The sequence below is a fragment of the Equus przewalskii genome, chromosome 1, assembly GCF_037783145.1.
Source record: "Equus przewalskii isolate Varuska chromosome 1, EquPr2, whole genome shotgun sequence".
Taxonomy (NCBI): domain Eukaryota; kingdom Metazoa; phylum Chordata; class Mammalia; order Perissodactyla; family Equidae; genus Equus; species Equus przewalskii.
In genome coordinates, this window is record NC_091831.1 from 56,910,464 (window position 1) to 56,924,145 (window position 13,682).

Here is a 13,682-nt window from a genome sequence, read left to right on the forward strand (position 1 = left end):
AAAAGTTTGAAAAACAATAGTTCTATTATTCTCCAAGGAAACAGGTTTGTTATAAAATATGAAATAACTGTGCTTTGTTTTTTCTCTATTCCTTTCATTTTAGAAGTACTACATACAAAGAAAAATAACTAAAATGAAATCATCAGTGCCAGACCAGCCAACAATGTTAAATCATCTTGAGTTGAGTGCATACTTAACTGGAATTAATATTTTGGGAAGACCATGTGTTTACCTGCTATAAAGAGTACAGTTGCCTATTTGCGAACAATATTTACAGGTTTGCTGTTCCTCAATTATTTCTGGCAAAGGAGCAAGCTTTGTCTTCTCCTTCCCAGTAGCAGATTTGCTAATTCGGTGAAACAAAGAGAATGCCATCTGGTTTCTTAGCCTTAATAATTCTGTGGGGGGGGGAAAAAGGGTGAGTGTATTTAAAGAATTAAGTAATATTTACTACATCTGTCTTCTATTATATAAGTAACACTTTAGATTCAAAAACATAAAAAAAGTAAAGAAAGACATTCATATTTCCCACTACACTAGAATAACTACTGTTAACAATTTGGTATATTTACTTCAATTTTTGTTCACTTGATAAGTTCTTTAAATAATTATATGTCTCATAACTAGTAAATACTGTGTTTTATAAGCTGAATGCTAAGGATAAATATAGCTATCTAGAGTGTCTTGACTATAAGATAGAAAGTTTAAAAAAAAGTTCTGTAACATAAAATTTTAAAAGGTTAATATTTTCAACTACTCAGCGTATTGTTAAAATTCTTTTTAAAAAATACAACTACAAATTACAACTTGTATTAGGCCTAGCAAGTGCAGTGAGCGATTGTCAGGTATAAATACGTATCACCAAAAGTTGAAGAAAGAACAAACAAACAAACAAAACCCAGAGAAGTAAAACTGAGGGAAAGCAGCTGGACCTCTTTTATCGAGATGGTTGGCAGGCACGGGGTACATCTGCCCAGTCTTGAGGTAGAGCAGCAGGCCGGCCTCCGGGTCAGCTCTTCTCTCTTGGCTTAGCAGTGTGTACAGAACAAGCTGTGAAAACATTGTACATTTTGTCAAACAAAACTTTAACTTTCTGTATCTCTATATACGTTTTGCAATCAACATATGTTCTAATTTTAAAACCAAAAGGTCAATTAGGCTATTTCCCTTTTGAAAATAACAAGAGCCAAAAAAGGCAACACAGGGGCTGGACGGGTGGTGTAGCAGTTAAGTTTGTACATTTCACTTCAGCGGCCCAGGGTTCACCAGTTCGGATCCCGGGTGGGGACATAGCACCACTTGGCAAGCCATGCTGTGGCAGGCGTCCCACATATCAAGTAGAGGAAGATGGGCATGGATGTTAGCTCAGGGCCAGTCTTCCTCAGCAAAAATAGGAGGATTGGCAGCAGATGTTAGCTCAGGGCTAATAATCCTCAAAAAAATAAATAAATAAATAATAAAAAAAAGAAAATATGTTTCAAATGCCAAATTACTAACTTACAAATGAACTTTTGGAATACAATCCATTTTACTGAAGGTAGTTTATAACTTAAGCTTTTTCTGTACTACCAAAGTGAAAAAAATCAAATCTTCTCAGAGGGGAAATCTATTTCTCTCCTCATCTCCAATATCTATATAACTCAACGAATTACTATAATTAATTCTTCAATGTCTCCTTGTTTCCTGCACAATGAATATGCAAAATAAACTCCAATATTTTTGTTCAAGCTTTGCTCTAATAAATTTCCTCATTTTTTAAATACAAGAAATATTATTTTATTCCTAAAGTTCTTCGTGCAGCTTCTCTTCTTGCAAAGATGAAAGTTCCAACTGAACAAAATTAAATATATAATATTCTTTGCCTTGAAGGCACTACAACTTAGAGCAGCAACCTTAACGAGGAAAAATCTTTTAATCTAGACCACTTTAGATGCTGAAATGCTTTTATATTTCTCTTCCTTTTAGCATTCTAAAGTGATTTCAAACATGTCCTAAAAAAAAGTAAAAAAATTTTCAGTCAAATGTACAGAGAACACATTTCTTCACATCTCTGATTTCAAAAATAGCTTTTCTTCTGTGGATCTTGCAATGATTCTCCTTGCTCAAGAAGGCTTTAGTGTAGCCAAGTCTTTAGCTGACAATCTCAGCCATTTCTGTATTACCAAAGTGAAAAGCTCAAGTCTTCTAAGAGTGGAAACCTATTTTTTCCTCCACCTCCAATGTCTGTGAAACTCACTAACAGGTGAAACAACAAGGTGACCTTACTGCTCATTTCCAAACTGAAAAGCTCTCCTGAAAACCTTTGGTATCTGGTACGCAATTAAGAATGGCAAGAAAGATTTCATAAGAGAAAGACTCCTTCATCCCTGATTATACAATTCAGTATTCTGAATCTGAATCTTTTATATAAAATCTGCTGCAATGACATGTGAAATTCCAAGGGCCAAATGAAATTTAAGTTAAATTACAAATGCTATGTTATTTATTATATTATTTATTCCCTTAGTAGATATTATACCATAAAAACACAATAATATTACTATCTTTTAGTCTTATCTTTGCTGATTTAAAAGTATCTAGAACATACCTAAGACTGCCAATGTGGAAATGTGCAGAAGGAATGAAAATAATCAGAAAACAAAATAGAACTTTATGTTAGATACATTGATTTGTTAAGTCGCTATAATTAATATAAATTTCAGATTATTTTGAAGGACAACAAAAGATTATTTTATTTATCAAAGAGAAGAAAAGATGATAAAAAACTTGAATTTAATATAATGGTAAGATATGGACCTTATTCCATTTTAGATAAACATCAATAAAATCAGATTAAAGGCTGGACATACAAGAATAAATTCACACTGATGTTTCCTAACGAGTATCCTATGTAGATGTTACCTGAAAAAAAAATAGCTCCATGGTAAATTAGCTTTTGGAAACATTAGGTTAAACATAGCTAAAACAAATTGTATTACTATATTTTTCAGAAACTTTAATAGGGTAATGTGCATCATAAAAATCTCCAAATGTACTTGGCTTCCCCTTCTCCCCAGCTTACATAGCCAAGGAATTCCTTTTTTAGGAGCATCTGTTTAGACTGATAGTTTGGCAGCATAAATTTGGCAACACTGGTTCAGCTGTTGTATTTCTTTGCTGGAGAAAGCTTTCTGCTGCAGCCATGTATACATCTATAAGACAAACTGAGTACTCTGGATATATCGCAAATTGAAAAGTACTATACGCAACTCAAATAAAAATTACCTGAATTAAAGCAAAATACATAAAGCAGACCATGTTTTTAAATGTACTGAACATTCAGAAAATTTTCTTACTAAGATTTACCTGACTACGATGTTCAATAGAATTTGATTCTTTCCCAGTTTTAAGCTCCAATGGCATTATCTTGTATTTCGTTTTACATCCTCGATGTATTTTCACCCCAACTGTAACATCTATTTTGCCCTTCAATCCAAACCTAGGGGACCAAATGCTTTCTTCAATATCCAATGAGTTTATGACCTCAATACTACATGTTGAATTATTGTTACTACCATCACTTGGCCTAAAACAAAAACAAAAACAAAAAGCAATTAGAACACTTAGCTCATTTCTCATCTGTTGGCATTGACTCTCAATTGCACATAGAAAATGTGGGCATGGGAAAGAGTCTACATATCTTTATAACAGTGATTCTCAAAGTGTGGTTCCAGGACAAGGAGCATCAGCATCACCTGGGATCTTGCTATAAATGCAAATTCTCAGGCCCCTACGTCAGACCTGCTCAATCAGAAATTCTCTGTAAGGCCTAGCAATTTAACAAACCCTCCAAGTGATTCTGATGCATGCTCAGGTTTGAGAACCACTGTCCTCTAACTCACGTAATTTAAATTTTCTTAATATTTATCACCTATCTCTTTCAGTTCATTCTTACTACAATCTTCCCAACTCAGGCCTTTGTTTTCTCAGGCCTAGATTACTACAAGTATCACAACTTGGAGTGCTGGAGCCAAAATACCAATCTGAGTATTCTGATTTGCAATTATTACACAGATTAATATGGAATGGCTTGCATGTGGTTGCACCCTGGTTAAGCAGGAGATGTGCTCCTTCATGTAACACCATATTAAACTGCCTAAGAATGAGCTGTCTTTCTCCATTATCTATGCAGTGTGGGGCTTGGTCATCCAACACTTCATCCCCACCCTTCTCTTGCAACAATCTTTGGAGGAGCTCATGTGCTCCTAGACTTCCTCATTATTTTCCTTACTTAATCATTAAATGGATCCATCTCTGTCACCAGCAATATTTAAAACTAAGTACTCAACATTGTATTTTATATTACAAAAGAGGTTCTGATTTTAATGTCTTAACTGCTAAATAAGCCAAGAGCACAGCAAAGAAGAAAAAAAGAAACATATAAATGTTGAAGCCATTAGAAGAGACGAAAATAACTTTTAAAGCCTCTTATACTTCTCTTATCTAAGACTTACTCATTTTCAGAGAAGTTATTCTGCAGAAGTTGGACAAGAGCTTTTATTAATCCTATTTTAGACTCAAAGCCATATAAAATACTAAATCTAATGGAAATCACATGAAAAGGATAAATTTTCTAGTAATAAAACATATTTTATGTCATATAAAAATCAAGATTCAGTTGCCTGGGGGTCACTGGTTTGAATCCTGGGTGCGGACATGGCATTGCTTGGGAGGCCATGCTGTGGTAGGTGTCCCACAGATAAAGTATAGGAAGATGGGCACGGATGTTAGCTCAGGGCCAGTCTTCCTCAGCAAAAAGAGAAGGATTGGCAGCAGATGTTAGCTCAGGGCTAATCTGCCTCAAAAAAAAAAAAAACCAAGTTATTCAGATAACAAAATGTCATGAGATAAAATGTTGAGACTATTAAGAAAAGGTTAAGAAGAGTTCTTGTCAAGATGGCGCTGTGAGCAGATGTTGAACTCACCTCCTCCCACAAACACAACCAGGTTACAACAATTTTAGGAAGAATCACCCTGGATTGAAAACTGAAAACTGGATAAAAAGAACCCCCACAACAAGGGACAGTCCTGACGAAAGCAGAAGAGGCAGTAACTCTGGCCAGAGAGGAAAAAAGCCACCTTTGGGAGCAGCGGAGCTTCTCAGCTGGCCAGGCGGGAGCCAACCTAAGGTACGCAGCCCTCACTGTAGGAGTGAGGTCCGGAGCGGGGGCAATACTGCTATAACCATCCTTTGGACTCAGCCCAACTGAGAGGGGGGTCTTACTGTCTGGCTTCGCTAGCTATTAACTGCAGCGCGGACACCCCAGAAAAGCTATCGGCCGAAAGCCGAAAAGATCCGGGTCTTAAAGGGCCCACGCACAAACTCACTCTTTGCAGCAACCTAAAATCACCAGAGAGAAGGCTGACTGTCCTTTGGTGAAACGAGACTCACCTGGTGGGCTCTGGGGGCATCTTGGTGAGAGGAGGATCCTCTCCGGAGACTGAGACATTGGTAGGGGCTGTTGTTCTGAGCTCCTCCAGGCATGCTGATACGGACACAGGTGGGGGCCATTGAGGTGCGTCTCTTGGGCTGTTAGCCCAGGGGTCTGCCACGCCCACTAGAGCACAGATTTAATCCAGTTCAGCCAGGGCTGGCAACCCGCCCTAGGGACTGGCCCCATCTAACAGCAAGCCCTCAGGCTACTTTTCAGCCTGCATTGACTGAGTGCCTTGATCCTCTACAGGCAGGCAAAGGTGTCTGCCTCTGTGGGGCAGGGCTTGTGTGAGGACCAGGTGGACTGTGGGGGGCACTGGGGCAGAGGTGGGGGCCTCTGCAGTGTGGCAGTGGGGTATGCTCCAGGGGGTTGAGAAGTGTGCATGGACCAGGACTGTGTTGACAGTGTATGTGGTCCAGAGGGGGGTGAGGCTTAGCAGCAGCAGCAGACTTGTGTTTCACAAATAGCCATAAAAAGGATCAGCCCCACCTTCCAAAGCCTGAAACAACTGAGTGCCTCCATGCCAAGGGCTAGCCCTACTCAGCTGCACTCCTAAGAGAACTGACAACAGCCTTGTTGGCCTCAGGCCTATCACAACTGTACGCCCCTGAGCCTAGCAACCAGCTACACTGGGTACCAACCCAATTAAGAGGACAATTGCAATAAGAGTGTGCTAATAGGAGGGACCAAGATGGCAGAGTGAGTGGTCTTCTTTGTCTCTCCCCCATCGAATCTACAACTAATTGGACATTCACCAATTAACAAAGGATATCCAGATAGCATCTCAAGATGCCTAAGAGTCTCGTGCTACTATACATCGGAAGGCGGACGGACTTCCCCCTGGGAGGAGGTAGAAATAGGTGAAAACTCTCCGACCCCCGACCCCTGGACAGCCTAGTTCCTGCAGGAGGCTCTCTTCCAGCAGACTCCCCCATAGCATCGCCACACACCAAGGGTGGGAGTGTGCACTCACCAGCGGAGCGACAGTGGAAACAGGTGACAACAGCCCTACTCAAGCTTCCCACGATTACACCTAAGGCCAGGGAGAATCCCCAGGGTCCTGCACCCACCGGCAGGGAAGGCCTCCGCTTGCCATTAGCAGGGAGGCCCCGCCCAGAATCCAGAACAAGGGGAAGCTCCCAGCGGGTGGATTCCCTGACACAGCACCAGATCACAAGCTGCTGCTGGGCCCACGGTCTCCGGCGCACGAGTCGGTGCAGGGGGCGCCCAGACTTCCCGTGGACGTGCTTGGGGACTGGGTGGAGCTCCAACACCCGGCTCTGTGGCCTGGGGGGACACTCCAGGATCCTGCACCCCCCCAGTAGGGGGGGCCTCTGCTAGCCATTGGCAGGGAGGCCCCACCCAGCATTCGGAACACCAGGAAGCTCCCTAGAGCAGAATTCCCCACAAGGCAGCAGCTTACAAGCCACCACCAGGCCCACGGACTCTGGCCGTGTCCCAGATGAGGCAAGGGGCCCAGAGATCCCATGAGATCCCAGAGATCCCGTGAGAGTGGAGTGGGGCATAGTGGAGCTCCAGTGAAATGGCTACATAGCCCAGAGGGGAACTCCAGGTTCCTACAGCAGCCTCAGCGAAAGCCTCTGCACAGCAGTAGTGGAGAGGTCCCAACTGGCAATCGCAAGGCGGGAAGGCCCTGGGGCAAAAGTAGCACAGCTAAGTGAGCTAACGACAGACTGCAGAACATACCCATAGCTCTGCTGGGACCTATAGTGGACAAGTGTGATCTTGTGGGCTCTGTTAGGGACAAAGCAGCAATTACAGGTGATCCTGCTCCTGGCTGCTAGGAAAGCCCACAACACCACTGCAGACCACAAGGAGGGAGCGCGTCTAAGTGGGCTGCAACAGTAGGCACCAGCAGCCTGAGGCCCCCTTGCGATTGACCCCACAACCGACGAGGGACCCCACAGGACCACTGTGACTACAAGGAGGGGTCCAGGCCCAGTCAGTAGCAGCTGACAGGGTTCCTGGTTGGTGCAGTCTAAACAGCTGCCCCCACACACAGCAGTCACAACAAATGGAAGCAGCGACTAAACTCTATCTCTATGCAGAGGCACAAATCCACACCATCAAGCAGTATGAAATAATATATTAAATCTCCAGAACAGAAGGAAAATGATAAGCACCCAGAAAACAATTCCAAAGACAATGAAATCTATAACCTAAATGATGATGATTTCTAAACTGCCGTTATTAAAAAACTCAACGAGTTAAAAGAGAATTCAGATAGACAACTCAATGAGTTCAGGAGCTATGTCACAAAAGAGCTTGACACTATAAAGAAGAACCAATTAGAAATACTGGAGATGAAGAACACAATGGAGGAGATTAAGAAAAATCTGGACTCTCTGAATAGTAGGGTCGATAATATGGAGGACAGAATTAGCAATTTGGAGGGTAGGAATAGAGAAATGCTGCAGACAGAGGAGGAGAGAGAACTAAGACTAAAAAGAAACAAAGAAACTCTCCAAGAATTATCCAACTCAATTAGGAGATGCAACATAAGGATTATAGGTATACCAGAGGGAGAAGAGAAGAAGAAGGGGGCAGAAGGCCTGTTCAACGAAATAATAGCTGAGAACTTTCCAAACTTGGGAAGAGAGATGGAACTTCATGTGACAGAAGCCAATAAATCTCCAAACTTTATTAACGCAAGAAGACCAACCCCAAGGCATATAGTAGTGAAACTACCAAAAGTCAACGACAAAGAGAAAATACTAAGGGCAGCCAGGCAGAAGAAAATAACTTACAAAGGAAACCCCATAAGGCTATCAGCAGATTTCTCAGGAGAGGCCTTACAGGCTAGAAGAGAATGAAATACTCAAAACTCTGAAGGACAAAAACCTGCAGCCAAGAATACTCTACCCAGTGAAAATATCCTTCAAATACGATGGAGAAATAAAAACTTTCCCAGATAAACAAAAGTTAGGGGAGTTCATCGCCACAAAACCTCCTCTTCAAGAAATGCTCAGGAAGAACCTCATTCCTGAGAAATCAAAAAAAGGAAAGGGGTTACAAAATCCAGAACAAAGGAGAGAAGCAGAAGGACAATAACACAAAGTAACAGCTCTCCATCAGGACAAAATGCAAAAGAACCAGAAAACAAGTGATAAAATGGCAACAGTAGTCCCCCACGTTTCAATAATCACTCTAAACATGAATGGATTGAACTCTCCAATCAAAAGGCACAGAGTGGCAGGATGGATCAAACAACAAGATCCAACAATATGCTGCCTCCAGGAAACACACCTCAGCCCCAAAGACAAACACAGACCCAAAGTGAAGGGATGGAAGACAATACTCCAAGCTAATAATGAACAAAAGAAAGCAGGTGTTGCCATACTTATATCAGACAAAGTAGACTTCAAAGCAAAACAGATTAAGAGAGACAAAGGGGGCAGTATATAATGATAAAAGGGATGCTCCACCAAGATGACATAACACTTATAAATACATACGCACCTAACACAGGAGCACCAAAATTCATGAAGAAACTATTAACAAAACTAAAAGGAGACATCAACAGCAATACAGTAATAGTAGGGGACCTCAACACCCCATTAACACCAATGGACAGATCATCCAGACAGAAAATCAACAAGGAAATTATAGAATTAAATGAAAAATTAGATCAGATGGACCTAATAGATATATATAGGACACTTTATCCAAAAACAGCAGGTTACACATTCTTCTCAAGCGTGCATGGAACATTCTCAAGGATAGACCGTATCTTGGGAAACAAAGCAAGCATCAATAAGTTCAAGAGGGTTGAAATAATATCAAGCATCTTTTCTGATCATAATGCTATGAAACTAGAAATCAACTACAAGAATAAAGCTGGGAAAGGGCCAAAAATGTGGAGACTAAACAACATGCTACTGAACAAACAATGGATTATTGAAGAAATTAAAGAAGAAATCAAACATTATCTGGAGACAAATGAAAATGAAAATACACTGTACCAAATGATTTGGGACGCAGCAAAGGCAGTCCTAAGAGGGAAATTCATTGCAATACAGGCTCACCTCAATAAGCAAGAAAAATCTTACATAAACAACCTCAAACGACACCTAACGGAATTAGAAAAAGAAGAACAAAGCCCAAAGTCAGTAGAAGGAAGGAAATAATAAGAATTAGAGCAGAAATAAATGATATTGAAACAAAAAAGACAGTAGAAAGGATCAATGAAACAAAGAGTTGGTTCTTCGAAAAAATTAACAAAATCGACAAACCCTTAGCCAGACTCACTGAAAAAAGAGAGAGAAGTCTAAAATAAATAAAATTAGAAACAAGAGAGGAGAAATCACAACAGATACTGAAGAAATACAAAGGATCATAAGAGAATACTATGAAAAACTATATGCCAACAAACTGAACACCCTAGAAGAAATGGATAAATTCCTAGACTCATACAACGTACCCAAACTGAATCAGGAAGAAATAGAGAATCTGAATAGACCAATCACAAATAAAGAAATAGAAACAGTAATCAAAAACTTCCCCCAAAATAAGAGTCCAGGACCAGACGGCCTCTCTGGAGAATTCTACCAAACATTCAAAGAAGATTTAATACCTATCCTTCTCAAACTGTTTCAGATAATAGAGGAAGATGGAGCACTCCCTAATACATTCTATGAAGCCAACATCACCCTGATCCCCAAACCTGACAAGGACAACACAAAGAAGGAAAACTACAGGCCAATATCACTGATGAACATAGATGCAAAAATCCTCAACAAAATTTTGGCAAACCAAATACAGCAATATATCAAAAACATTATACACCATGATCAAGAGGGATTTATACCAGGGACACAGGGATGGTTCAACATCTGCAAGTCAATCAACGTGATTCACTACATCAACAAAATGAGAAACAAAAACCACATGATCATCTCAATAGATGCAGAGAAAGCATTCAACAAGATCCAACATCCATTTATAATAAAAACCCTCAATAAAATAGGTATAGAAGGAAAGCACCTCAACATAATAAAGGCCATATATGACAAACCCACAGCCAACTTCATACTCAACAGACAAAAACTGAAACCCATCCCTCTCAGAACAGGAACAAGCCCACTTTCGCCACTCTTATTCAACATAGTACTGGAGGTGTTGGCCAGAGCAATTCGGCAGGAAAAAGAAATAAAAGGAATCCAAATAGGCAACGAAGAAGTAAAACTCTCGCTGTTTGCAGACGACATGATCTTATATATAGAAAACCCCAAAGAATCCATAGAAAAACTATTAGAAACAATCAACAGCTACAGCAAAGTTGCAGGGTATAAAATCAACATACATAAATCAGTAGCATTTCTATACGCTAACAATGAACTAACAGAAAAAGATTTCAAGAACTCAATCCCATTCACGATCGCAACAAAAAGAATAAAATACCTTGGGATAAATTTAACCAAGGAAGTCAAAGACCTATACAACGAAAACTACAAGACCTTCGTGAAAGAAATTGACGATGACATAAAGAGATGGAAAGACATTCCATGCACATGGATTGGAAGAATAAACATAGTTAAAATGTCCATACTACCTAAAGCAATCTACAGATTCAATGCTATCCCAATCAGAATTCCAATGTCATTCTTTACAGAAATTGAACAAAGAATCCTAAAATTCATATGGGGCAACAAAAGACCCTGAATTGCTAAAGCAATCCTGAGAAAGAAGAACAAAGCTGGAGGCATCACAATCCCTGACTTCAAAACATACTACAAAGCTACAGTGATCAAAACAGCACGGTACTGGTACAAAAACAGATACACAGATCAACGGAACAGAATTGAAAGCCCAGAAATAAAACCACACATCTATGGATAGCTAATCTTTGACAAAGGAGCTGAGGGCCTACAATGGAGGAAAGAAAGTCTTTTCAACAAATGGTGCTGGGAAAACTGGACAGCCACATGTAAAAGAATGAAAATCAACCATTCTTTTTCACCATTTACTAAAATAAACTCAAAATGGATCAAAGACCTAAAGATTAGGCCTGAAACAACAAGTCTTCTAGAAGAGAACATCGGCAGTACACTCTTTGACATCAGCTTCAAAAGAATCTTTTTGGACACCATAACCCCTCACATGAGGGAAACAATAGAAAGAATAAACAAACAGGACTTCATCAGACTAAAGAGCCTCTTCAAGGCAAGGGAAAAGAGGATTGAAACAAAAAAAAAGCCCACTAATTGGGAAAAAATATTTACAAGTTATTTATCCAACAAAGGGTTAATCTCCATAATATATAAAGAACTCACACAGCTCAACAATAAAAAATCAAACAACCCAATCACAAAATGCGCAGGGGACATGAACAGACATTTCTGCAAAGAAGATATACGGATGGCCAATAGACACATGAAAAGATGCTCATCATCACTAATCATCAGGAAAATGCAAATCAAAACTACACTAAGATATCACCTTACACCTGTTAGAATGGCAAAAATATCCAAAACCAAGAGTGACAAATGTTGGAGAGGCTGTGGAGAAAAGGGATTACTCATACACTGTTGGTGGGAATGCAAACTGCTGCAGCCACTGTGGAAAACAGTATGGAGATTCCTCAAAAATTTAAGAATACAAATACCTTGTGACCCAGCCATCCCACTACTGGGTATCTATCCTAAGAACCTGAAATCAGCAATTCCAAAAGTTCCATGCGCCCCTATGTTCACTGCAGCATTATTCACAATAGCCAAGTCATGGAACCAACCTAAGTGCCCAGCAACTGATGATTGGATAAAGAAGATGTGGTATATATATACAATGGAATACTACCCAGCCATAAAAAAGGACAAAGTCATCCCATTCACAACAACATGGATAGACCTTGAGGGTATTATGTTGAGTGAAATAAGCCAGACAGAGAAAGACGAACTCTGTATGACTCCACTCATAGGTGGTAGTTAGCATATGGACAAAGAGAACTGCTCGGTGGTTGCCAGGGGAAAGGGGGGTGGGGGGAGGGCACTAGGGGTGAAGTGGTGTACCTACAACATGACTAATAATGATGTACAACTGTAATTTCACAGGGATGTTAACTTTCATAACCTTAATAAAAAAAAAGAAAAGGTTAAGAATATTAATATAAATGGAAGTTGTGCCTATTTAAAGAAAAATAAAATGTTGCCTATTTTTAAAAAAAGGAAATCACAGGGCCAGCCCAGTGGTGTACTGGTTGAGTTCACATGCTCCACTTTGGCAGCCCAGGGTTCTCAGGTTCAGATCCCAGGCGCAGACCTACATATTGCTCATCAAGCCACGCTGTGGCGGCATCCCACATACGAAACGGAGATGGGCACAGATGTTAGTTAGCTCAGTGACAATCTTCCTCAAGCAAAATGAGGAAGATTGGCAACAGATGTTAGCTTAGGGTCAACCTTTCTTACCAAAAAACCCAAGAAATAAGACCAAAACCCTCTGCACAAACTCTCCAGTGACTTCTCACCTAATGAGAACAGCAGTCAAAGTCCTGACACTGCTGACGAGGCCCCAAGAGAGCTACTTCTGCTCTCTTTCCCACCTCACTCTGCTCCAGCCACAATAGCAGGTACACATCACCTACAAGGCTTTTGCCTGAAATACTCTTCCTGGAGAGAGCTGCCTAGCTCCCTCCTTCATTTCTTTCAGGCTTCTGCTCAATGTCACCTTAACAGAGAGGCCTTTCATGACCATTCTACAGAAATAATATGTCCCACCGCATCGCCGACTCTCCTTTCCTTCTTACCCTCCCCACGATTCCACACAGCACTGACCACAATCTGGCACCCTGTCACTTGTTCAGTCGTATAGCAGCGCAGTGAAGTCAGTGGCTTTTTTTCCCCCACTACTATAATCCCAGCACCTAGAATATTACTTGGCACATATTAGGCACTCAATAAATATTTGCTGAATGGGTAAATAATGGAAAAGAAAAAAAGTATTACCTATAAATGTATATCAATGCTACTTTAAGGGGGAAAAAAGTAAAAAACAAACCCAATGCCAAACAGATGTAACAGAGTCTATATATGACAGTAACAGAGAAATACAAATGAAATTAGGACCCCCAAAATATCTACAAATTGATTATTTTATTAAAAAAACATAGCTCCAAAAGAAATACCTACATAAAAAAATTATAAGGTTTTATTATAATGAAAGCAGAATTTTCTATTCATCAGATTATGT

The 13,682-nt window shown here is 40.3% G+C and overlaps 1 protein-coding gene across 1 annotated transcript in view; it reads right to left on the reverse strand.

Annotated features, from left to right (window-relative positions):
• Positions 1 to 13,682, reverse strand: part of DNA2 (DNA replication helicase/nuclease 2) — a 46,741-nt gene that overhangs the window by 21,520 nt on the left and 11,539 nt on the right. The window contains exons 6-8 of the mRNA XM_070563938.1: positions 3,346 to 3,565; positions 933 to 1,050; positions 233 to 398 (exon numbers count right to left, since the gene is read on the reverse strand). Of these exons, the coding sequence (XP_070420039.1) occupies positions 233 to 398; positions 933 to 1,050; positions 3,346 to 3,565 (504 nt within the window). The remainder of the gene's footprint in view (positions 1 to 232; positions 399 to 932; positions 1,051 to 3,345; positions 3,566 to 13,682) is intronic.